The sequence below is a fragment of the Microchirus variegatus genome (genome assembly GCF_963457635.1).
Source record: "Microchirus variegatus genome assembly, chromosome: 19".
Classification (NCBI taxonomy): Eukaryota; Metazoa; Chordata; class Actinopteri; order Pleuronectiformes; family Soleidae; genus Microchirus; species Microchirus variegatus.
Window position 1 is genome coordinate 17,083,554 of NC_139820.1, and position 27,112 is coordinate 17,110,665.

The following is a 27,112-nucleotide window of genomic DNA, read 5'->3' on the forward strand; positions in this document are numbered from 1 at the left end:
AATGTGAAATAGAAATCCAGTTTTTATGTATATTTAATATTTAAATAAATCGGTGTTCTGAACATCACTAAGATCTTCCAGCATCTTTTATTTACTTAGTGGAAATAGTAATACTGACAGATATGCCTCATATGGTAAAGGGAAGTACTGGCACTTTATTATATTTATTATTTACTACTTGCACATTATCCTACAAACCACACTGAATCTTCATGACACCACACACATTGGATTACCCTGAGATGCAAATAGTTATTGTATCCCGTAGCCTTGCAATGATTTGTCAAATCTACATCATTTAGATCATTCATAGACCCCTTGGCACCCCAAACCCTTCATAGACCCCTTGGCAGCCGACGTCACGTGTGCGTCACCTTCTCTCTACTGCGCATGTCGGGTGCAGCAAGCGCTTAAACTTCTTAAAGACACTCACGTTGTCCGCCGTACTTGTTCTGCTCGACCTTCCCAGGGTAGTTTAGTGAGCTGTAGGAAGCAGCCCGTAAAAATCTGGACATGTTGTGTTCCTAATACTGTAACCGTTCACTTTCGTAAGCATCCAGAGTCGGACTTTAAATCCTCCTTGGAATAAAGACTCAGAGTGTCGATCAGGTATCGGGCCACTGCAGACAGAGCCACTACGTCTCGTCATTAATCCACTCACCGGCGCCTAAAGCATATTATGTGTCATCAAGCTGTGTCCCATTCACCAAGGTGAATTTCCAAGCATAACTTGCTTTAACACTAGGCGACAAGCTGCCGTAGTAACATCTCCCCTTTTTTTTGCCGTCTGAATTCGTACATGAGAGCCGACTAACTTCACGACAACACTGCTACTTAAACGCTGAGTGCCGTCCTTCTGCACCCGTGCTGCGTGCGCATCCGCAGTGTTTGTAAACAACCAAGAGCCCTATATGGGGAAGACAAACTATTATGACCCAATTCCTAAATATACACGTCATGTTATAGTGTTACAGCTGTTTTTTCTGCAACACCTAATAGCATTTTTAGTAGGTAAAGCAGACAAATGTTTGATAAATGAACTGCAACTTCAGTTTATATAAAGTATTATCTTGATATTTACAGTATACTAGTTTGAACATTCTACGTATGTGTATATTGCACTTAAAAAGGTGTAAAATTACAGTATATTGTATGTGGAATGAATAACCTGTTGTAGTGTGGTCTACTGCGAGCAGTGCTTGTTGTACAGTCTAACAGCTGCATGGAGAAACGACCTGCGATAACGCTCCTTCAGACTTTTAGGATGGCTCCCTACAAAGGAAAGACTGAGTTTATACTCAAAATTCAATTTCTTCTGAAATGTACCATCAGTCAAAGACGACGGTGGACTGTGGTAAATAAGGTGACATTTAGGGCTGCAATGATTATCCGATTAATTAATTACTAAATTATTCTTTGCACAGTTCATCCTCGTACAACGTTTGGTAGTAGGAGTTCAGTGCTGAGAGATGTTTTCAAACATGATTGTCTGGAGAATTGTGTTCTGAAATTCTGTAGAGTTTTCCTTTCAGGTATGTTGAACACAGCTGGAGATGGTCTGGGTGAATTGTATTTATCCAGCTGAGGGGGTTTGAAGTTTGTTTATTTAGGGCAGGGGCAGCATATATCAATGAAAATTAAAAATGTAAATATACAAGATATAGCCAAAGGTTAATTTTCATCGTCTGTCCCTGTCACTGATAATTTGATGGTCCCTTATAAATAAGAATGTTAGATAAATAAAACAAAACACCAATAAAGAGCATTGTGATAGCAGCTTTGATTTTCCAGTAACCATGTTTTTAAGTGTAGTGAAGTGTAGTTTAAGTGAGTTTAGAGTTGACAGTTCACGTTTTGCACTTGGTATTGTGTTCCAGGTTTGAGATACTGGAAAGGAAAGTACAGTTTTCCAAATGCACTTTTCCTCAGTGCAATTCCATTTGAAGTCTGCTCTGGTTGACCTGTTTGACTTCCTTTTAATAAATTCTACGCTTTGGGTTTTTTAATCTAAAACTTTCAGATAATTTGTTTGTCTGCTGTTTAAATGGGCTTTCATTCAGTAGGTGGCACCTGGCTTTATCATACAGGAGGCAGGACACTCGCTCAGTCAAGGAAGAAGTCAAGAAGTCTAGGTTTTTCCTGCTGCACATGAGCTCGCTCGGAGATTGCAGGAGAATCTCCACAGAATCTCTGCACAAACATTTGCATTCACACATACGGCCCCTCTGGACGATCTCCAGAGAATCTGTGGAGCTCAGTGTCTGAAAGCAGCTGAGCTTTCAGAGAGCAGGTCAGATGTTGCTGGCCACTGAACATTCTCCTGTGCCCTTATCGGACATGAAGAAAAAATGCAGTGAACAATTACATAATTGATTGTGTGAGAGAGAGTATGTCATTATAGTCGCGTGTATCTCAGACTACGTGGTCACCATGGAATCAAAATTCTTTCCTAGTAGAGGAGGGCCAGGCAGACTTGGTATCACAGGAACAAAACTACTGCGTAGGCGGAAATGGGATCTGTTACTCTCATTAGACAGTCTCACTGCTGCCATGGCAGCAGCCATACTGGAACACATCATCTATATTTTGCGTTGGTTTAAAAAAAAAAGAAGATTTTGATGATAGTGACGAGCGGTGGAAGTTGTCATATGTCCGTGTGAATATGGTAAACGTGTGAGTCATTCATGTGTGCACAGACTGGATGGCATCATTCATCATCATGTGGGGAACAGTGTCATGAATGTCAGCTACAGTGTGTGATGCTGATGGCCAACACCAAAATAACAGCACTGTTTGTTTGCACTTTCTTCTCTTTTAGCCGATAATGTTATTATAATAACAACCCAACCTATGGTATATTTGAGAAAATGAACATGACGTAATTATTAATGTGATACATTTTTTTAATTGTGTTAATGTTTATACATATTGTCCAGCCCTTGTTGGATGAGTCCATGGACTTGGCCTGTCCGTTAACTGTTTTGCCAAATTTAACTGTGTACCTGGTTTGTCCACATAATTGGCTTTCATTTGTCTCATACACATTAACCTCTGTGTCTCAACTCGGGAAATGATGAGAACACTGTCATTCTTTAAAAACATAGGATATTATTGTACAGTATTTAATGGCTGGAGAAGAGGTCGGATACCTAAAACTGGCCTGTAAATATTTATGACATGGAGCTCAGTAGCTAAAATGACCCATCAAACGTTTGGGGGTGACATGAGCTTAAATGATATCAAGATATTCCTCCATGACATCATAATAACAATATTTGTCATGCTATTACACAGAATTTCAAAATAAAAGTGTGTTGATATGGAACAATATATTGTTCACGATAAAATTGCATAAATACCTCATTATAAATCAAAACTAAGTGGTGGGCCACATGGAATCGCTTGAAGGTCCAATGCTTTATATTTCTATGGATTTTAATATTTAAGCTGGTGTCACTCCAAAAAAGTTTTAGGACCTGCAAGATTTGTGGAAAGCAGTGACATTCAACCTTGGCAGTACTTAAATAATACATATTAATGATAATTAGCACAATATTAACAATCATTATAAAAACAATTATCTATATTGATATGATGTTTATCGATTGCACAAACACACTTTGAGTTATAACTCTTAAACATGTTTCCAGACTTCTCACACTAAGTAACCTTCTCAGGGAACATATTTCCTCCCTGATTACATTTGTTTTTGATACGGTATCACCAATACTGACATGCTGTAGTTCACAAGTGACTAAAGCTAAATTCTCACCCAGAGGAGGGAGGGTTGGTGGTGACGTGTAACAAAGTAAAATGTGTGCTGAGCAGCAGACTACAGTTCAAGACTAACTGGGCATCATATATTAGGAGATAAGTTGTGGATTGTTTGCAGTGTCATGAAACCAAGTGCATTTTTGTGGCCAAACCTAATCACAGGTTAGTCACTGTCTTTAACCTTAAACATGTCTTACCTCCAGGAAATGGTTATCATCACGCTCATTTCTCCCAAAAGTGCTGTCACATTGATGTATAATGGTACTAAATAAAGTTATTTTGGCTTTCTTTTTTCTCTCCATAAAGTACTTGACTTCATCTCAGGATAACAAATTTACCTGCATGTCAATTATTAGTTATTTAGTGATTTTAATGTTTTTTTTTATTTATTGACAAGACAAGGCTCTTTCTTGACATTACTTTTAAAGGCTACACTAGTTCGAAAAGTGTGGAGACAGTCAAGGATAAAATCCCCTTTGCTTCAGGAAGTCGATTATTTTCACAACAGCTGTTTCTCACCCATCAGCCTCACTCTCAAGTTTGCTTCCTGTCCCAACATTTTCTATGAATATATTCAAATCTCCCCGCTAATATCTCTCTGTGTGTTTCTGTCAGATTTCCAGAGCATCAGCCGTCCAGCCTTTCCTCTGAAGGAGCCTTTGGTCGTAGTGAGGAGGAGAGTGTCTTCAGCTCAGAGAGCCTAAGGTCACCAGAGGTCACAATCTCAGCCTGTACACCCAGTCCTCCCCCTCCACCCTCACCTACGCCACCACCAGCTCAAGAGAAGGACAAAACACCCAAGCTGTTCTCCCCAAGCAAGCTCAATTTCACTGTAAGAACAACTGTCTGAGATGTTTCTCCTACTTTTGTAAAAGTGATAGTACAGACTGTGTCACGTTGTGAAACATAGTGAAACTGCTATTGAGAACTTGAGGAAAAACTGATCGTATTCACTGAACAAAAGGCTCAACAAATAAAGCTTGCTTCAGTGTTAACTTCATCTTTATGTTAGATAGCCTTTTCTAACTGGACAGTGAAGTTTGTGTCACTTAGGGCTGCACCTTATTTATTTATTTTGATTGTTCTTTTATTACTCTAATGATATAACAATTAATTTGCCCAAAATAAATATCATCATTAATATTGAAATATTTTATTCAATCATCTTCTCTTGCACCCCTCAGAGGAGCCGCCACCTTAATGTGGTGGAGGGGTTTGCGTGTCCCAATGATCCTTGGAGCTCACAGTTGTTGGGGATTTATGACCCCGGTTGGGTCACCCAAGCAAAACAACACTGTGTACAGTGGAGATGGGGTGCTGCTGACCTCGACTCGGACGTCCTGGGTCGGTGGTGGGATTACTTCGAAGACCTCCTCAATCCCACTGACATGCCTTCCAACGAGGAACCAGAGTCTGGGGACTTGGGGGTGGGCTGTCCTATCTCTGGGGCTGAGGTTGCTGAAGTGGTGAAAAAGCTTCTCGTGGCAGGGCCCCGGGTGTGGATGATCCGTCCAGAGTTCCAGAGCTCTGGATGTTGTAGGACTGTCTTGTTGATGCGTCTCTGCAACATCGCATGGACATTGGGGACAGTGCCTCTGGATTGGCAGATCGGGGTGGTGGTCCCTCTCTTTAAGATGGGAGACTGGAGGGTGTGTGCCAACTACAGGGGTATCACACTCCTCAGCCTCCCAGGCAAGGCTGAGGACACAACCAGGGCGTTGAGGGAGTCTGGTTTGGTTAGCTCAGGATTGGGTCTCTGCTTTTTGCGGGTGATGTAGTCCTGTTTGCTTCATCGGGCCGTGATCTCTGGGTGTGAAGCTGCTGGGATGCACCTCCAAATCCGAGACCATGGTCCTCAATCGGAAAAGGGTGGAGTGCTCTCTCCGGCGTTAGATCCTGCCCCAAGTGGAGGAGTTTAAGTATCTTGGGGTCTTGTTTTTTTTAAAATGGAGCGAGATATAGACAGACAGATTGGTGCGGCATCTGCAGTAATGCGAGCTCTGCATCGGTCTCTCTTGGTGAAGAATTTTAATTTACCGGTCGATCTACACTCCTATCCTCACCTATGGTCATGATCTGTGGGTAGTGACTGAAAGAACAAGATAGCCAATACAAGTTGCCAAAATGGGTTTCCTCCGCAGGGTGTCTGGGCTCCCCTTAGAGATAGGGTGAGAAGCTCGGTCGGGAGAGGCTCAGAGTAGAACCACTGCTCCTCTGCATTGAGAGAAGCCAGATGAGGTGGCTTAGACACCTGGTTAGGATGCCTCCTGGACACCTCCCTGGTGTGGTGTTCCGGGCACGTCCCACTGGGAGGAGGCTCCGGGGAAGACCTAGGACTCACTGGAGAGAACACCTCAGTATTCCCCCGGAAGAGCTGGACGAAGTGGCCGGGGAGAGGGAAGTCTGGGCTTCTCTGCTCAAGCTGCTACCCCCGCGACCCAACCTCGAATAAGCGGTAGAACAGAGATGGATGGATGGATCTTCTCTTGCAAAAAGAATGAAACAATTTTAGACAACGTATGCACTGCAGGGCATTATTCTGCAACAAAGAAATACCCCAGACTTAACTGGTAATCTTTGCTTTAATAAAATACAACATTAAAGCAAAAGCTTGTTAGATTCAAGTATGTGTCAAGATATGGCATAGTTAGTTTGGCAGCGAACCCTGTCAGAAGTGAAGAGCTCTGCTCACAGTGCCCAGCACAGAGCAGCATTACCTCGGCCTGTCCTATTGAAATTATCTACTGGCTCAGAACTTAAATTAAAACTCTGTCTGTCTGCTCCAGGATGCTTTCACTTCAGGTGTTCCATAGCAGCTGAACTGCTGTGATAAGCCATTTCCAACTTGCAGAACTTACAAACCACCAGATTGATACTCCCACAGCTTAGATGATCATGAGTTTATTAACTTCAGCTTGATCGGTATCCATCCTTTTTTACGTCGACCAATTGCCCCAGCCCTAGTGTCACTCAAACACTGTATGCTGTAATGTAAGAATTGCTGATTTTGCACGTTGGTGTGGTAGAGTGAGCACATTACAAAGTGACACAAACTTCACTGTCCAATCAGAAAAGGTTGTCTAATCAGGCATATTTTAGTAAGTGGCGAAAATCTGTTTTTCCTCGCTATCCAAATGGCAACCATTTTTTCAGTGAGCTACCAAACTGGTACTAATCAAGGACAGTACTGGTGTTGCTGTCAGTGCTGACTACAGCCGTGTTTGGTTTGTTTTGGTACAGTAAGTACACCTTTTTTTAGTACCAAATAGTACCAAAATATCCAGCCCAAACCATTCCATTCTTTGGCACCCTTCCCTTGGGGACATACTGTACTAAACCAAGCTTATAAATGCATCCTCTGTGTATCCTGTGTTGTCTATGCTTGGTATTCATGAAGTTATAGTCATTAGGTCTTTCATTTGAATTTTAATATCTCCTAGATCTTGTTGACATTAGTTGACAAGAACTATCTGTTGGTGACCCTTTTCACCCCATGTTGAATATTCTGATGTATATTCATCATGTGTTGTTTGGGAGATTTTCTTAAGTTGTGTGTCTTGTCACTTCCAGTCCTCCCAGACTGGAGGCAACAACATGAACCTCTCAGACCTGCCGACCTTCAAGCCCAGCACCTTCCCTCCCAGTGCCTTCAACTATGAGCGACCAAGGCATTTTATTCAGTCACAGGCAGCCTTCCAGGCACCCAGCTATGAAAGTGTGCTGCGGGAGGCTCAGGAGAACCAGAACAACTCCCAACAGAACCTCAACACTTTCCAGAATAGTGTTAGTGTTACAGAGGCACAGAGTCAAGCTAAAACCAGATCAACCCAAAGTCAGTCATTTTCTCAAACTCAGTCCGTGTCAAAGTCCTTGTCACAGACTCAGTCACAGTTTCAGTCTCTCAGCCTCAGTCACAACCAAACCCAGTCCACTGCTCAGACACACGTTCAGAACCAGGCCAACGGAATGAGCAAATCCTCTCCCTCCTCTTCCAGTCTCAGCTCCCCTGTTTCCACCTCAGCCTCTTCTGCTGTGCCTCTGTTTTCTTCCACTGCTCCCTTGCTTCCTCCCCCTGCTGCCTCCTCCTCCTCTTCCTCCCCCTCACTGTTTCCAGCCTCATCCTCTGTCCCCCGCACAACCATGCGTTCCACCATCACCCTCACCCCCAGTGTCCCCAGTGCCACCGGCCTGGGCAGTGCCACTCTGCCAGCTAACCAGGACACCTTGTCAGCGTCAGCTGCGTTCCTCTGCTCTGTACTTCCCTCTCAGTCCACCTCCCCCTTCTCCTCATCTAAACTGTGCCCCAACTCCAACCTTTCACACCCCTCCACCTCCCCCTCCCTCTCCCCACTGGCCCCCTCCAGCCCTCTGCTCCCCATCAGAGTCTCCTCTTCACCTTCGTCCCATCCTCAGCAGCCTTTGCCTTTGTCTCCCTCCAGTCCTCGCTCCCCTACCTCTCCCTCCTCTTCGTCTTCCTTTCTCCAACAGCCCAACAGTCCGAACAGAGTACAGCCTACAGTGGTGTCGCTGCCCGCCAGCTACAAAGAGGCGCCTACCATGTGAGTCACATCAGATTTAACTACATCTTAACAAGTCAACAAAAAAAGCAAGATCTATGAAATTATACAGAGAGCAGATCATGTCAGGAGGAATGAGGAGGCTGTGACTGTATAACTACAGAAACACTCCATAAACAGACAAGGTAGGTCTGTCTGTGAGAGTCCAGTGTTTGATTGATTTATATCTACTTTCTATAACCTTCAAATGTTTAAAACAAAACTAGTGCGGTACCTGCTCCAGTTCTTGTGTGTGGACGGACAGAAGCAGCTCTTTTAGCAACTTGTATTTATGTTCCAAACACCATCAAATTTGACACAGCACTGGTGCCCTTAGTAAGTCACCTGCTGCGTTTGAAGCCTGTCAATCAAACCGTTGGGCAGTAATGTGATTAACAGACAGACAGATGTTCCTTGCATTAATAGATAGATCCCTCACAAATGTGTCATCGGTAAAGAACTGGTATATTTTTTAGTGATTTGTGTTATAATTACAGTTGAAAAGCAACACTAAAGGCCATAGCACAGAAGTGGCGTGAAAAAATGGCACAAAATTGAGAATGTCTCAGAGATTTTGCAAATTCATTATAAATAAATATAATAATAAAATACATTGCTGAGTTAAAAATGCTGATATGTAGCTTATTTTGCTAAAGAAAAGAAAAAGAAAAACTATACTAAATTGTCAGTTTCACTGTTTGTCTCTGCAGCTGAAGCTGTACCATAGCTGCTGCCTGATAGGTTTCAGCATGTTCATTAATCAGTTTCAAGACCACATTTCGACAACATTGCACTGAAGCTCTTTGGTTCTTTCTCTTCAAATGTGACTTTTTGACTTTTACATAAAGAAAATTGTTATCAATCAATCAAGCAACCTTGCATGTTGAATATTCCGAATGAAACATAGCCAACAACACACATTCTGATTGATTAGATATCAACTTGTAAACAAAACAAATGCAAATTTGACTTTGAGCGAAATTCTGCTGATGTGTGAAGCAAATGTACAAATCACATTGAAAGTTTCACTGCCATCGGCATGCACTTTATTTATCTTTTCCTCCCTCTCTTCTTTCTATCTTCCAGCCTTCCCAAACCCATCCTGAAGAAGTCTGTAACTCCTCGGCCTTCTTCCTCTCGCTCCACAGATGAAGACATCCAAGGCTCCAAAGATGCCCTCATCCAGGATCTGGAGAAGAAGCTGCGCTCAAAGGAAGCCAGAAGAAGTCGCAGCCAGGTGTGTGTATGACATGTAGTGTGTGTGTGTGTGTGTGTGTGTATACAGTATGTATGTGTGTGTGTACATGTGTGTCCTCCAAAGTGTCCTGTGCACAAATACCCTAGTTCCCATTCGCACATAACCCAGTGTGTTTAAAAAAAAAAAAAATAACATAACAGAAAACATTTAGTTTCACTGAAACATATCAGTCCACACTCTCTCTGTGTGTGGAAATAAAAGATTTCAATTCAACAGTATAAAGCTTCGTTTTTGACAGAAACTGTCCTATGAGGAGCGTATGGCTCGTAGGCTGCTGGGTCCAGACAACGCCACCTACATGTTTGACCAAGACAATCTTTCAGACTCGCAACTCGACCAGGTACGACATCAAACTCTCCTGTTGTCAGTGGACGTGGATGATTTTTGCTGCAGTCCCTCTGAACATTTCTAACACTGTGTCAGACTTCACTCATGTGTTACAGTACTCACCGTGCTGCTCGTAGATTCATGTTGGCTCTTGTCCGAAACATTAGTTTTTCGTTTTGTTATCAAGTAAAGCAAACACACGATTACAGTCATTTTGGTTTGAATGGCTATACACGGAGACTGTGTCCCTCTCTGGGCCTCCTGATGGGCTCCTGACCCTAAGCTGAAAAAGCCAGGCACTAAAATCAGCAGCCCAAGTGAGCTGTCAGTGTGTGTGTGTTTGTGTGTATGTGTGAGATTGTTCTGTCAAAAAGGTCCCCCTTGTGGGGCTTTGCACAATCTATTCTGTCTGTCTTTCACAACACACATACATTGGACACACACACACACACTACCTCTCAAGCCAACAAAGTTTGTCAGCAGCTATTTCTGGCCTTCATTCTGAGAACGAGCCCCCTTCACTGGTGACAACAGGAGTATTGTGTCAGAACACACACACACGTTTGTACAGCATTTACAAGTGAGGACGCTCAATAAATTCCTGAGTCCCATACCCTAGCCTTAACCATCACAACTAAATGCCTAAACCTTACCCTAACCCTAAAACCAAGCTTGGCTGGCCCCAGACAGAACATGAGGACCAGCCAAAATGTCCTCGCTTTCCCAAAATGTCCTCATTCCCTGTGGCTTATAGGTTTTTAGGTCCTCACAAAGATACCCACACATACACACAAAACACACACGGGGTATGATTAGATTACAAAGATGAAACCTGTTCATTCTTCTGCTCATCTGTTTTCTGTTACAGCCAGAATCACCAGAGGGAAGACACACAGGTGGACTATGGTAAATACAATTCATATCTCAATATTTCTTATGATTATTTTTAATCTCGTTATTATTCCAGTTGGTGTTACAATATAATAATAGGAAACGGGATTTCCCGCGTTAGAATACTGTCCAGCAAACTGTGCTGCTGGAAGACTGAACTGGTCTTTCTAACCCAGTACTTGACCTTTTGACGCTTTTTGTTTTTGTCCAGTTGGTGTGGCAGCTGAACCTCGAGCTGCTCTGTCATGCAGAATAGATTACAGCCTGAGCCTGGTTAATACTCAGCAGTGCATCCGGCGTCTGGCTGCGTTTGCCAGAAATTACATCAGGTTTCCAAACAGTTGTTGCAGCACTTTATCAAGCACCGCTGAATTCTTCTAACTAGTCTTTGGACGGGAGGTTTTAATGGTGTAATAAACAGAGCAACAAAGGAAAGGAAGTTACGTGTAGACTGCGTCCCACATTGATCACAACTCTTTCTGGGTCTTAATGTAGCTCATTAGATGTAATTTGAGTTCAAACAAAACTCAAATGTGTAAATAAAAGGTTACAATGTTTGAAAAATATATTATTGACTGTATTGTAACCACTATAGGCACTGGCTGACTCATTGACTTCCTGTTTATCCAGACAATTTGCTTGTTCACCGCCACTTGATTCAAAGCATACTGACACACACTGCATCGTCTGGGGAGGTCAACGCCATCATGCCTCGTGCAAATATAAGGCTCTTTGCTCCTTTTTTTTCTACATTAAAAAGATAGTTCACACTTTTTGGAGAGTGTTGGTTTAAGATACCTTACACTCATTCAATGTTGCCTAAACTCTGCGTGCCCCTGGTGCTAAGAACCAGCCTGGCACATGGACACTCGCTCATCATGGCTGAGGATAGGATAAGCAGATTTTAGCCTCTTTACAATTGCATACATCGTAAAATCAACGGTAAAGTCGTTAAAGTCTACAAGTATGTGTTGGAAACTGTAACTTTTAAAACCACTTATTCCTAAGAGAAATTAAGCATATTTAGCTGATACAAAAATTCTCTCTCTCTTTGGATATTGCTGCAAAGGGGTGAGAAAAACATTTTTTTTTGTCAAAAAAGGCTGTCAAACATATTTGTGAAGGGAGCATAGATTTTATAAGGCGAGCCTTTTGTTAAGTGGCTAAAATCTCGCAGCCATGTTTTCAACGAAAGCGACTGTTCTATAATATTTTCATGACGGCTATTACATTTTTGACTTATAAAACTGACCTTTTTTTAATGCTTTGTGTAGTTTTACATGGATAAACGGAGAGATGGATCCCTTTGCAAATACATCACATAAGTGCTTTGAATGTTTGCCTTGGATTCATAAAGAGTTTCTTTGTTTCACTATTTTGTCATTTTCTGTTCATAAAAGTCAAAGAAAAGCACAATAATAATTCCTTGAATTACAATAAGGTCCTCGCACCCTGTACGCTCGGTCCCTAATTAAAGGTGCATTATGTAATAAATCTAATGCAAGTGGCTGTAAAATCCTCCTAATATGTCACAGAGACACCAACAACAACAGTACAGCCAAATTATTCGCATTAAAAAAAATCTTTTGCAAACCGCAAATCATGTTTATGTTTTGAAATCATGTTTTGGAATGTGGCGCCACCTACCACCGTCTACAAATCATTGCAGTCAGTAGAGTCTCAGCTGCCGAGCAACCACGGGTTGCCAGTTACGTCTGAGCTACAACAATGGCGGAGAAAACGAAACCTAAAAGACCTCTGTATTTTGAATTTGAGTGTAGTAACTGTTTTTGGCCACATTCTAACATATGGCGCCTTTAACAGGTCGTATCCAACATTTACTCAGCGACTAAAAGCAATCTTTCATTATCTGACATTTACTATGACAATAAACAATACATTCTGGCATGAATATTTTTAATCAGGATAACCTTCTGGCCATAACACCCCAGCGTTGTGGCCAGACCTTTGTGGGAATCACCACATTAATCATTTATTAATACATTTGCAACAATGTATGTATGTAAGTATGTAAAGAATACAGCCTGTGTTAACTTAATCTCAGGATAAATGTTCATAAATCTACCAAGTGTCATACAATTGAACCTGTCTTGTCAGGGGAGCTAATACTGTAGCTGTGCTGTCACAGGACACAAACAGAACACAGTCAGTATCTGTGTTTATGGTTGCCTAAGTGTGTATCTGCTGTCACTAGTGAACTCACTGAAAGTGAAGTAGAGTTATGAATAAATAATCTTTCTCTTTCTCTGCTGACAGGGGGAGGCACCACTCGGGGACGGATGAGCGAGGTAATGAGGGTTCAGCTATCCAGGAGAAATGTTACGCTCCTCGCTTCCTGCAGATCCCCCCGGACCTCACTGTGGAGGAGGGACGCTTCTGCAGGATTGACTTCAAGGTGAATTACACAAACACATGCAGGCCTGCATTAACACAAAGGTCTTAACAGTGTGAAGTTTATTAATAGACTCAATTCTATATTTCTACAAGGCCAGGCTTCTTTACCTCTATAACTGGGTGTGTGATCATGTGAAGGGTCAATAAAGGACGACTAAAGGGTCGCACACATGAAAATGAGTACAGGCAAATATTTGGTATCGGTTTAATCAACACAAAACATTTGGGGAGCACAGAAATCCTAGTTTTTGAACTGAAAAATCTCAAAACGCCACCCTTGCATTTTTGTGTTTACAACCAATATGCTACTTAGGAAAAATGGTGATGGCATGTCTCTCCATCTGCATCATCATCTTCTTTGTTTGTTCGCTTTATGATAACGTTTATTTTATTTCCTTTGGCTTTGCCTGGTATTGACTGTAATATATATAAAAAAGGTTTGTACACGGCGCACATGCTCAACATCTCCTTCTCCATTTATGGTGTATTTCCTTAGAAGCACTACATTATAGGCCCGGGTGTATGTAATCATTATGGGTTGTTTTTCTTGAAGGACATGTTCTTCAAATATTTTTCTGGAAAAAAATGTTTTAAATGAAAAAGATGGTAGAGGGAACCCTCTGTTTCCATGTGTATAAGGACTGAAATCTACCTTCCTGTCTTCAGGTCGGGGGCCTCCCCACACCAGACCTCTGCTGGTACCTTGACGGCAAAGCCATTCGTCCAGACGACTACCATAAGATGTTAGTGTGTGAGAAAGGAATGCACTCCTTCATCATAGAGATTGTCACAGTGCACCACGCTGGTGTGTATGAATGTGTGGCCAGGAACCGAGCTGGGGAGAGCAGATTTTCCATGAAACTCGATGTCATAGGTAATCGATGAAACGCTGCAATCTTCCTTTTAGGCTGAAATAAAACTTTTTTTTATTGATGAATTTCAGTCTGAAGCAGATTAATAACGTTAGTGGTTGAATTAAAGAATATTTTCAGTATGAGCTTTTTGTTGGGTGGTGTTCAATGAGCTTTCTTCAGTGCATTGATAAGTTCAGTCCACCTCCTCTACTCCTGTAGCCCAGGAAGTTCTCCGTCCTCCCACCTTTCTCCTGAAGATGCTGAACTCCAGAGCTCTAGAAGGCGACACTGTGAGGTTAGAATGTAAAGTGGACGCTTCCCCTCCACCACAGCTTTTCTGGAAAAAAGATAAGGACATGCTGCGCATTGATCCCCACAGAATGAGGTGAGGTCAGCTCCATCACACCAAAAGCTCACACACACAAAAACTTGTAAATATAGTAGATAAATAAAGTTTTATTTAGTTTGTTTGCATTTTTTTTATTTTTTTTTTTTATTATTGTGTCCAGTAGTAGTACAGTATAGTAGTAATATAAATTATGTTAATTATGTTTGTAGCTTTCTAAAACTTACACAAATTATTAAATAAACAAAATTAAAACCTATGTTGAAGAATTGTTGAAGCAGTTGCAGACAGTCTGACATCTGGTAGCTATTATGGGTTAAATTCTACAAACCATGTGTCTGACATTGTGGAAGGAGGTTTTCATGAGACTTCCCCTCCATGAACAATCTATCTATACTGTTATCTTTCCTCATTTAATTCATTATTCACCGTTTTATTTAAATAATCTGAAGAATTGTGTTTTTAGTGTTTTGTCTTAGCCTTTATCAGGACACTGTGTGTGAACTCGATGGTCACTATAACGTTCTAATCTTTGTTTCAGTCTGTACCAGGACGGTTCAGGACGACAGTGCTTGTTGATAGAGAGGGTGATGAAGTCGGATGCTGGCTGGTACACCCTCTCTGCCATTAATGAAGCTGGCATGTCCACATGCAACGCCAGGCTGGACGTAGGCTGTAAGTCCACTTACCCACTGTTTATCTTTCTATGCATAAATGCAAAATAGCTGCAGTGAAGGGCTCATCTCACCTATCTCCATGTATGAGATAACCTGGCTGTTACCATAGCAGCCCAGGCCTATAATCAAACAACAGATGGAGAGCGTGGTGCGCTCTGTGCTACGCTACATCCACTGCTGAAGCCGGAGCACGTTGAACAAATGTTGTTATGTGATCAAGAGGAGACTTGATGACAATATGAGGCATTCAGGAACACTTACCTCACCACACACACACATATACCTACAAAAAGGAAACAATTTACTGCATTTGATATTTACTCATTATATGTTTTTCTACAATAATAGTTTATGAGCAATTAGTTTTTCAATAAACCGTAATGAACTCATACTCTATACTTTATTGTGTCCTATAATTCCATAAAATATGTATTTCAGCAATACTTTTTGGTATTTATTAATTAATATTTCTTTTAATGTTAACAACATGATGAGTCATCTGTACTTTACAAAGATAAATGATTACACCCTTAAAATCAAATGAGCTTCATGAACTCCCCAGGTGTTTTGGTGCCACCCAGTGGAGACCAGGCTCACCTGGTTGGGAACTTCTGACCTAGCGAGTACTACATAATCTCCAAGTATAGATTCCGTCAAGCAATGAGGTGGAAAATATTGCAGGTATCTGGTTTCCGCTCATCACGTAACACACCATCTGCTGTGTGTGAGACGGAGACAAAGCATTGACAAAGGCTGGAAACACATGAGCTCCACGGCTCAGCTGATTAGAAAACCTGAAAGTGAGTTTAGACTCAACATTAATGTAGTGAAACGGGATCTGACGAGGACGAGGTTTGACCAGCAGATGTGGTGGCTCACAGTTTGCATCTCTCTGACGTCTTCAGCTTAGAGTGTAGGGCTGCAATTAATTATTGTTTTTGCTGTAGACTAATCTATCAATTATTTTTTCCGTTAGTCGACTAATCACGATTATCTTACCTATTTTGGACTTATGTTTAGCCTACATACAGTGGACTCGTGTGTGCTTTAATAACACAACATTATTACAGTTTAAATATCGATTTAATATGCTCCAAATCACACAGTTGAAAAAGGTGAAAGAGGTTTCCAATTCATTATAAACGCTAGTAACGACAGGGGCTGAAATTAAGAATGTCAAAGCAGCTTCGCCAGTATGGAGGTAGATTTGTGTCATTATTCAATCAAAAAAATATTTGCTGCAATCAAAATGTATATTTTCAATCAAAAAAACCTTAACTTTAATTTTAAAAAACAAAAAACTTTTCAATAAAAGAAAAAAAGTGTTTGAACGCAAAAAAAATATTTGACACTCAAAAAATTGCATTTGAACACTTTGTTTTCGTTTGAAAATCCCTTTGACATAAATATCCCGCAGTGGGCGGGTGCTTCCCCATTGGTCAGACATGTTTGAGTGACGTGTCTACTCCAACGACATCTTTCTACAATAAAAAATATACAAAAAAATGTGTGTTTGGAGAAGGAAGTGAGAAACCATTTTTCCGGCTGTTGTGTGTCGGTCACATATCTGACCGCGCTGCCCTGCCGTGTGCAGGAGTCGAGGGTTATTTTCAGACACCTGGCATGAAGAGAATGTTTAGCATGACTCCAGTAACCACCGCCAGTAAAATGTGTCGCTGCTGCTGATCACAACCCGATTCACTAAAGAAATAGTGACAAAAGCAAAATTAGCATTTCCAAAGACATATATGTAAATATATATATATATGTATATATATTCGTTTGATGTATGTTTCATCTTATACATTTAAAGGGCTAGAAAAAAAATTGCACAAATCTATGTGGCATAAAAAATGCATTCTCTGGAAATGATTAGTTTGTAGAGTGTTATTCACATAAATTAACAAGTAATTGATTCAGATGTCCTGCTGGGGGACATACGATGCAGCATAGCTTCAGTATGCGCACAATTGTATGTCCGTTCAATAGGTGAAAGCCATCTATCACATTATTTACAACCAATGGTTAAACTGCAGTGTGTAACTCTTAAATATATAAACAAGTCTGTGTTAGATTAAAACCATTCTCACATGATTTCATTTCATTTTAATTAAATCACACAACTCACTCTCTGTTTCTCAGTTGATCTCTTGTCGCCGGGAGACATTCCTGCACACAGGAAGTGATTTGTTTTATTGATAGAGGGAGGCGACAGCAACACTGAGCTAGTAAAGCAAAATGACTGCAAACACAGAGAAGCACCCATACATGTGTGTTTGGAATATTATATTATCATATTTTAATCTCCCTCTACTCTGTATATTTTAATTATTAGCAAATCATCATTACCAAAGAAATAATGTTCCAGAGCCATTGTACTCAAACTGTGAGTACTTGTTCCATTTTAATATTATATTACTATAACAGTGTGTGAAGTATATGTGAGGAAGAGGATGATGATAAGAGAGCAAATTATCTTATTGGGAATAAATCTGCCTCTTGTGAAAAGTCCTTAGCTGACTTTGCTCAACCTATTTACACCACTGTTTTAATACTGGAGATAATGGAGTTACTCCAAGAGCTCAATATATTCTCAGGTGGTACTGGTTAAACTTGTCTTATTGTTTCATGTCTATCTAGAACACAATCTAGAACCACTGTTTTAGATTGTGATGTCTTAGTTAAGGAACAACTGAACTCACCTCTGTTGCAGAGATTTGATTATCAGGTGAGACGACCAAGGATGGAGTTTCTGGAGTCAGTGATGAGTTAAGTTGAAAAGCTGTATTGGAAACAGCTCAGCTCTGAGGAGAACTGAGACACGCCAAACGAGAACAAGAACAAGGACAAGGAGATGTGAACAGTTGGGCATCCTCTGTCAGTCTGCCTGTGAATTCTGGGAAAAGTGGGAGAGGGGAGAAAACGTCAGGTCAAGATGTCTGGCATCTTCCTCTGCTGATATAATATATATAAAGATATAATGAAGCACATTCTGTAGACAAATTATAGGTGCCAGGGCTACACAGTGTTGCAGCTGGCCGTCCTGAGTTTGTTAGGTTTGTGCTTTTAGGAATGGGAGTTGCAAATTTAAAGAAGGCTGAATAACGTGTTTTTCTCTTACAACCTCTCTCCTCCCTGTGTCCCTCCCAGCTCGCACAACCCAGCCCATAAAAACAGCGCCCCCTGGCTCAAAAACCCTGAAGCTGCTGTCGTCTCTGAGCCACGTGCCTGCTCTGACTGTGGAGAGCCCCGCGCAGCACACTGCGCCGCTCTACGAGAGCGCAGAGCTGTAGACCACGACGTGTCTAAATTGTATTGTAGAACTGTTATGTCTGTTATATCCAAACAAAGCTTTGGGTCAGAGTGTTAACATAAACAGCGTCAAAGCAAATGGGTACATTTCTCAGTTATTTGAAGCCAATACACATCAGGTTGAATGAGTACATCCAAACAAACAAGCAACACTTTAGTATTACACAATTATTCTCTATTATTAGAAATTGTGGATCGAATAGAATTGATATATAGTTATATTCTGAATTGGCCCTATATAAATTGTTTTAAATACCTCACGAAACTGCCCTAACCTTGAAGACCATTTGGTTTCCTCTTTGAGATAAAAGTTCCTACAGGTCAGTGTGGCCGAGTGCCTTCTGAGATAAAGTAATCCCTCCTTATATTGTTTATCTGCTGATCTTTGTTTTCCTCTGTCCTCTCGTTTTCATCCAATGCGTGTCTTCCTTGTTAAGGCTCATGTTTGATAGTTTTGTCTGACAGTCTCTTTCTTCATCTGCCGTCCTGTTCATCCAAGTCATGGATGTATCAGTCCACGTAAAGGCATCTCTGCTGCTAGTTTTACACCAGTGGCCAACTTCAGTACTACAACATACTGTACCATTACCAGTAGAAAAATAGTGACATCTCAATGTTACGTTATGTTACATGTATAGGCCTGTTTTTAAATTACACTACCCACAATCCCACACTGTCAGCATCTGTCTCTGCACTTTAATCATGACAACCTGTCCTCCTTTTCTTCAGCTTTTACCAGAAAACGGATGATTTATGTATGTTTGAGCTTCAGATTTGTGTATGTTTGTTTCTGGATTACTATGAAGCTATTTATTTAAACTGAAAATATTATTTATCAGTGCTGAGACTTGTCTGAGCTGCCCCTCTCTTGGCCTGGCTGTAGGCAGAGTATACAGTGGTGTACAATATTACAATAAAAGAGTTGGACAAAGAGCAACTGGCTGCCAGCCTCATACCCAGCCTTTTGGACTGAATTCATAACCAAACCTGAAAACAAATGGAAATTCCGAACTGAATCACTGAGCAAAGTTAACATTTCAAAACATCTGCAGTGGAGATGAGATGCTTTTCCAAATTGTCCATGGAGGAGTCCCCTTCTTCCCCTGCATCATTAATGTTCAGTTGAAAATGGGTATTAGTTTGTCAGCCTATGTCCAGAATTCTAACTTAGATTTCCTGACCAGCGCCTCAGACAAAAACATCTCACAGAGGCTCGATTTGCCTGCTTGAAACCACAAAACTGCTTGCTGTTATTGCCAGAAGGTTACTTCACCAAAACCCTGTGTTTTAGCTGAAGATGCATGTAAACTACTAAAAAAAACAAAAAAAAACAGCATTTAACCCTGTATGGCCCCAACTCAGTGGCAATAATTTATTTAAAGAGCAGCCAGGAAACCTTACTTTAGACTCTTACCTCAGATCTAATGCTTTTGGATGCAATATTTTTACACTTTATTTAAAATATGTGGATCAAGCAGGGTTAAAAATTGTATTTGCTTAAAGCACTGGTTTTGGTGAGTTCAGCCCATTCTGTTGAGATTTATTTTAAACGCAGTAGTAGTGTGTAACTCTCTTAAGTACTGTTTGTTGTGTAAGAAAGAAGTTCTGCATATCACTGGATGAATGAATAATAAAGTCTGTGTGATCTCGGCTTTGCCTCCTGATATTTATTTTTAAATCACTGGCATAATAATAATTATGTAACTTAAGTCGATGTTACCAGAACAAAATGTAAAATACACAAAAGTTCATATGGAGTAATTAAAACGTTACTGATAACAATATCAGATATCACAATATGGAATACAACTGACATGGTGGTTTTAATTTAATAAAATGTGCTTTTATTCAAAATGTGAACATATCAGAATTGTAAAGCAGCACAGTAAGACTAATATCAGACATTAGTTTTTGAAAAAGTCATACAATATGAACACAATGTCTGCAGTTAGACCTACGTGTGTTTGCGCTGGGTCAAGAGAGGATTAAATACACTAGACTTTGAATCAATGACAGGAATTTTCAGAATAAATTGGATAAAAGCCTTTCTATCACAAGCTGAATCCATTTGGTTTCATATCCCCACAAATATATAATAATAATAATAATAATAATACTGATACAGACAATATATAAAAAAAATGTTTTTCAATAAAATGTTAACATTATTATTTTTTACATATTATTATTATTATAATATAATATGACATAGTTGTTTTGACATACTTTTAACATTTTCTTTTCAGTACATTGTGATCGCTTTCGATAGGACTATCATGTAGAACCGGAAATAGGACTGCTTGGTTTTGGCCGTTAGATTGGCCGTTAATTAGAATTGACGTAAGGAATTGACGTAAATGAGCGAACAATGGCGCACTTCACACATGGATGTATTTCACATTTAGGAGCGGCATCATTGTCAGTAAGGTAAGAGAGAGAGACGGAGTTTAAGCGGTTACAGTTCCAAAGTTCGCGAGTGGCCGGGAAGCGCATTACATCCGTAGCGGTTTAGCACTACCATAGAGAATGAATGGGAAACGTTTTAGGGCCGTTTAGGACACTCACATTTAGGAGCGGTCGATTTGACCACGGAAAGCCAGGTGTCGACGACCTTAATGCCGATTGATGACATACGGGGCTCCATCAAGCATTGGTGGTTCAGTGGTAGAATTCTCGCCTGCCACGCGGGAGGCCCGGGTTCGATTCCCGGCCAATGCAACAGTCTTTTTCTTTTTCTTCCCCCATATGTATCTGCCAAATGGATGTCTCTTTAAGTGTTATTAGGTTAACTAACAAGCTTTCTCACTGTGCTGACCCACAGAGCTGTAGCCAATAGTACTTCTCCACACGTCTACTTTGGGAGATTCTTCGTGTTTGTTTGTGCAACTCGTGAAATATAACATTTACCTAATATCACGTAATATTTATTGAGTTCTGAGTGTTACGGGAGCACTGCTTAGTATTGTACTCACCATGTTAAGAGGTCCCTCTTCCTCTGTACTGCGGTCAAGCCAGTCGTGGTTCGCGTTTACCTGGTTAAATCAGCCGCACGTTTTTTTCTAGTGCGCGAATCTACTAACGTTTACGGTAAGCGTAATGAAAGGGCACTGAAGAGGCATCCATCCAAGGACCGCTTGATCCTTTCGATTGTGGATGGATGGAATAAACAAGGGCCAAAATAAACTCTAGGTAAGTTAAACATAAAAGGGCAAATTGTACACAATAGGGCAAAAAAATATTCCAGATGTAACCGGATGGGTTATAGTGGTTGCGCATTTCAGTTCTCTGGCATCTTTGTAGTCAGTCTAGTTTGCAGCAGGTATGGCGATCGCAGCAGGAGGGTGACACGCCCCTTACCGGCACCTGTAGAATGAATGTAGAACTAATGCGGGGTGCTTCATATACCCCCCAGTTGTTCAGTCTCCCTCTTTCCCTCTGCCAAAGCGAGTGCTGCAGGTGTGCAGCTGCGCCGAGTCGCAGTGTTCCGGCATCTGGCTTTGTGTTCTGCAGGTATGTAGCGCAGTTTTAATACGTGAAGAGTTAATACGATGCCGTGCTGACAATCTTCTGTTGTAGGTTGGTGCGTTGGTCTGAGGTGTGTGTGTGTGTCCCCTTCCGCTTAGCTGCCGCTATTAGCAGATGCGAGCGCTGATGCATTCAGGAAACAGGTAACCAGTGCTCCTCTAAATGCCTCTATAATTTAGGTGTTGTCACTAACAGCTGACTCTGTTCTTTTTAAAGTTTGTCTGGTGTTGGGCTGCCGTTTGCCCTGCCTTGCCTCTACCGCTAGTCGTTTTCTTTTATTTTTGCCTTGCTCTGTGTGTAGTTCGTGAATTGTAAAACACTTCTCGTTGTATATATAATCTATTTGTAGAATCAGAGTTCACTCGTGGTACGCTTAAATCCGACCACAAATCGTCAGTGGGGTTGGAGAGAAAGTTATTGTAGTGGAGGAACTGCCAAAATTATAAATATTGCATGGTTTGTTTTTGTTTTTCTTTTGTGTTGAATTTGCAGTTAATTTGTAAATAAATATTTTGTTTTGTGTATAATTTGAGTGCAGTGACCCCTGCTGGAGCTAGCGGGAAAATCACTTTTCTCTTCTTAACTGAACCCACTGCAGGTTGCTGCAGTTAAAATACCATACGTGTCAGAGATTAAAGAAAAAGAACTACATGAATGTTTTAGAGATATAACTTGAAGTGAAATCGTTTTATTGTAAGAAATAAAGATTGTTAAATTGTAATACATCGTGCCTGTATTCATTTGTGTATAGACCTGTGTATGGGTTGTTTTGGGAAACCCCTCTCAGAGAAATTAAAGTTAAACAAATTCACTCTTTAGGTGCAAGTCCTAAGGTGGCGTTGTCGGTGTTATATAAATTCTCTAGATCTGCCACTCGCAGTTCAACTGGTATCACCATGCTACACAGAGATAATAATGAAATAGAAAATGAGTTACACTTGTAACACACGTATTTTATTGTCCTCTGTATCATGAGTTACGTCAGTAATTAGGTGTAAGAAATCTGATTTGATGTAGTTCAATGATGCAGAGAGACTGCCCTGTAGGATATATTTAAAGAGGGCTAGTGGAAAAACTGTCTTTAAAGTCGGGGACAAAGTTTGGAGACAAAATATTAGGAGCCAACAGAGGAAGGTGGGAAGCCTTCCCCAAAATTAACTGTGATCATTTTAAGCTCTACACAGCTGACACACTAAGAAGTGCCACACCTGGAGGGTAAAAAGCAGGAAAAAGCTTCAGTGGTTGCTCCATCATCCCCATCACCTGCAGCCCCATCCGCTGCAGCCCCATCCGCTGCAGCCCCATCCGCTGCAGCCCCATCACCTGCAGCCCCATCAGCTGCAGCCTCATCCCCTGCAGCCTCATCCCCTGCAGCCTCATCCCCTGCAGCCTCATCCCCTGCAGCCCCATCCGCTGCAGCCTCATCCGCTGCAGCCTCATCCGCTGCAGCCTCATCCGCTGCAGCCTCATCCGCTGCAGCCTCATCCGCTGCAGCCTCATCCCCTGCAGCCTCATCCCCTGCAGCCTCATCCCCTGCGGCCTCATCCCCTGCAGCCCCATCAGCTGCAGCCCCATCACCTGCCGCAGCTGTGTACTTCATCATTAAGTAGATTTGCTGATTGATTTTACCACTTCCATTTACTAGATTCTTTTATCATTACTTTATTGTTTCTTGCAGATGTGCAAGATGCCTGGGCGGGAAAAAATGTCCATGTCCCTCTCTCAAAAGTAGGGGCCTACAAAATATTTGACTGCGACATTTACCAAGTGTGTCCCAACATGGAGATGGAAAGTGAGGTACAATGTTCTTATTTTAACATGATTTACATTTGCATGTATAGGTTTGACTATTTTGTAAGACTGCTATAGAGCTAGCTATGTTTTTCTGGAAAATAATATATTATATTTAATTTTTCTTAAGGCAATCAATGCATACCTCTCTGTCATGGTCCAGGAATGCAATGACCTGAATACAGGAAAGGCAGCATTCATAGATTTGTATTCCATGACCAAAATGTGGAACAGATGCACTCAAAGACTCAAGGTATGTTGAATCTGAATCTAAGGATTTTTATTTATTTGAATTGAAATATTGATATTTTGAGTGAGCTATTTCTTTGAGCAACTGTTTGAGCAATCTTTTTACATGTACTGTAGACATTGACATTCTCCACCTGCTTCCTGATTGTTCCTGCTTCCTGATTGTTCCTGCGCACCTGCATGCACTTGTCCACTAATCAGCCCTGCTCTTAAACCCCCTCTGTGTCTTGTCTCGTTGCCAGTTCGTTTGTAGCCTTGTCTCACGTTCCAGCGCTTTATTCCCACGTACCTTGCCTTAGCTTTTGTCGTCCCTTGTTTCGACCCTGCCTGTTTGTCCGACCTTGTCTTCTGCCTAGCGCTTCTGATACCTCTGCCTGTTTGGACTGAATTCCTGTGTTTTTTTGACCTGGACTGAATAAATGTTTTTTTGTACCTGCCTGAACCTTGAGTCTCAGCGCTTGTGTCCTATCCTGGGTCGTCAAGGTTTTGTTCCTGAAACTACCCCAGAGAAAAGAAGACCCTCTTCCTGGATCCACTGGGGGAGTCCACAGGTGACATGAAGACATGTTTGCAAATAACAAGGTATGGACAGCTGTTAAAAATAAACCGTTCAAAGTGTAAGTATGTTCACTGTCAATTGAAAATAGACGTAAAGTGTTTTCTGCAGTTCATTTCAAAACATGTTAACTTTTAAAGTAACTTAATTTTTTTATTGCAGATTTCTGAACTATATATTTCTTCATTTGAGGAGACATGCGATTCCTTAGTCATTCTAAATGGCATCAGCGTTTGTCAGTGAATATCAGCTAAAGTTAAAGTAAACCTTAAATACTTACATCCATTCCTTGTTGCTTGTTCTTGCTAATTTCAGTGCATGTCAAATGGCTTTGATAGAATAAAAACAATCCCTTAACGTCTGTGTCTCTTTGTGTGTTTCTCCTGATTATTTGTAGGAATTCGCAATAATTCCATAGAACAAAGACAATTGTATAAGTTTTAATTTTTGTAATAAAGAGGGTATGCAAAATACTTATAGGTTAATTAAAAATGATAGTATTAGTAACAATTAGATAATACTATATAGATAATAAACAGATACAATAAACCATGGACAAGGACAAGAAGAAGCATAGAGAATTGCACACACGTCTATTACAGATCGACCGATATGTTTTTTTTCAGGGCCGATACCGATACTGATTATTATTAGTCAAGGAGGCCAATATCCAATATTTGGAGCCAATATTCATTTGTGGTAAAAGTAAAAATATTGGCATCAAAATGTTGAATAATACAAACAACACTTAACTTCATTTAAATGCTCTCAAGCATATGTTTATTGAACATATCTTTTAGGATCTTTATTTTAAAACTGTAACAAAAAGTACAGGAAGCTCCCAGGCTCAGCAGCATCTCTTATGGATTTAACTGAAATGTTAATAAATTAAATGAATAAATAAAATAGCTTCCTGAAATTTTTATAAAGTAAATAAAAAACATTTGCACAGAAATGTGAGTCTCAAATCAATTAGTAGTCCCAATTAAGCAGTGTCAGATTGTGGTGCAAAAGCAGAGTTGTTCATCATGCTCTCCAGTGAGACGGCTTCTCTTGCTTTCATAAATTGCAGAGACTTCACTGAAGAAGTGCTCACTTGGGACTGATGTTGTATCTGCTGATTATGTTTAAAGGGACACTGTGTAGTATTTCTGGGTTTATATAACCCAAAATCCACTTTTTTATACATATGTGCTCCTGAATTGTCTAGTCGCTGGTTAATAGATTTTGTTTCATTTTTTCGTAGTGTTTCAAAAAGTCATGGAAAATAACATGGTCGGGGGCCGCGGTTGCATAGCCACTGTTAGCAGCAAGACGCCATGTTTCTACCGGAGCCTGTAAGGACAAATGCGAGGGTACAAATGAAGTACTCTCGCGGAAGTCCCGCCTCCACTCTCTCCGCTTCGTCTGCTACGGCCACGGTAGCTCGCCCTCTCCCTCACCTCACGAACCTCATCTGCTGACACGGAAAAAGACAACGAGGACGACATTTGACCAGCTGCGGATACCGTAGCGCTCAGGGAAGGGAGGGGGTGAGCAGATTTTGTAAATTTTCAGCCTCTCCTCTAGATGGCACTATAAACTACTTACTTCACCTTTAAGTTTTGGTCTCACAGTAACGCTACTAGTAGCGCTGCGTTGTAGAGAACTGTGATTTTTATTACAATTTCGGGAGAGTCTGCTGCCTTAACTTACCTTCGAAACATATATCTGGTCTGCGCAGTATGAAGGTATATTTGGTGCAAAAGTCACAAGCACATTTAACTGCAGATTTCGCACACTAAAGTCACAAATGTGGAACCATAAATTTGAAGTTGTACATTCTTTTTAATACCTTGTTAACACAAAATAGGGGCTGCAGGTTCACAAATCCTTGTTACAGATACACAAATCACAAAGTGCACTCGACACTGTTGTTTTCCGGACAGATACTTTTTCACCTCGCTAGGTGGTATAAGTGGTGCAAAAGGATTTTTAACTTGTGCACGCCGAGCAAACCGATTGACAAGAAAACAAGGCTTAGAGTGGGCGGGCCTTAGGATTTTTGAGTGACAGCTCAGAGTCGCAGATTTACGAGATTAAGTGTCAAATATACGAGAAAATAAAGTCACAGATTTATGAGATTAAAAGTACATTTCCATTTTATAAAAAAAAAAAAAAAATCCCGTCCGTTAAACCACTGTTTTCACACCAGGGTGTTGGTCTAAGGAGCTGCAGCTGCGCTACCAGCGTGGCAACCAGCAACACAGACTGAACTGATACAGATTCATATGTCTAAAACACATAGCGGGAGAAATCGCGGGTGTGAGTCTATATAATTAATAAAATGGAAATGTACTTTTAATCTCATAAATCTGCGACTTTATTTTCTCGTATATTTGACACTTTTAATGTTGACTCCGAGCTGTCACTCAAAAATCAGCAGAGAGCTTCCTAAGGCCCGCCCACTCCAAGCCTTTTTTTCTAGTTCACATTTGGGTTTCCAAATGCACAAATGTTGTGCATGTTCTCAGATTATGAGACATGGATTTGCGAATCGGTTTTGCACCAACTGCACCGCAATGATTGGAGGAAAGTGTCG

The 27,112-nt window shown here is 40.9% G+C and overlaps 1 protein-coding gene across 2 annotated transcripts in view; it reads left to right on the forward strand.

Annotated features, from left to right (window-relative positions):
* myot (myotilin) overlaps positions 1-20,054 on the forward strand; it is a 36,774-nt gene extending 16,720 nt beyond the window's left edge. Inside the window, exons 9-18 of one of the 2 annotated variants that reach the window (XM_083905978.1) lie at positions 4,390-4,606; positions 7,345-8,333; positions 9,417-9,567; positions 9,827-9,928; positions 10,784-10,821; positions 13,084-13,222; positions 13,888-14,095; positions 14,295-14,460; positions 14,963-15,096; positions 18,249-20,054. In XM_083905978.1, the coding sequence (XP_083762104.1) occupies positions 4,390-4,606; positions 7,345-8,333; positions 9,417-9,567; positions 9,827-9,928; positions 10,784-10,821; positions 13,084-13,222; positions 13,888-14,095; positions 14,295-14,460; positions 14,963-15,096; positions 18,249-18,391 (2,287 nt within the window). In that variant the 3' untranslated portion in view covers positions 18,392-20,054. The remainder of the gene's footprint in view (positions 1-4,389; positions 4,607-7,344; positions 8,334-9,416; positions 9,568-9,826; positions 9,929-10,783; positions 10,822-13,083; positions 13,223-13,887; positions 14,096-14,294; positions 14,461-14,962; positions 15,097-18,248) is intronic. The other variant, XM_083905979.1, reaches the window with a different exon arrangement.
* Positions 20,055-27,112: the final 7,058 nt, after the last annotated feature.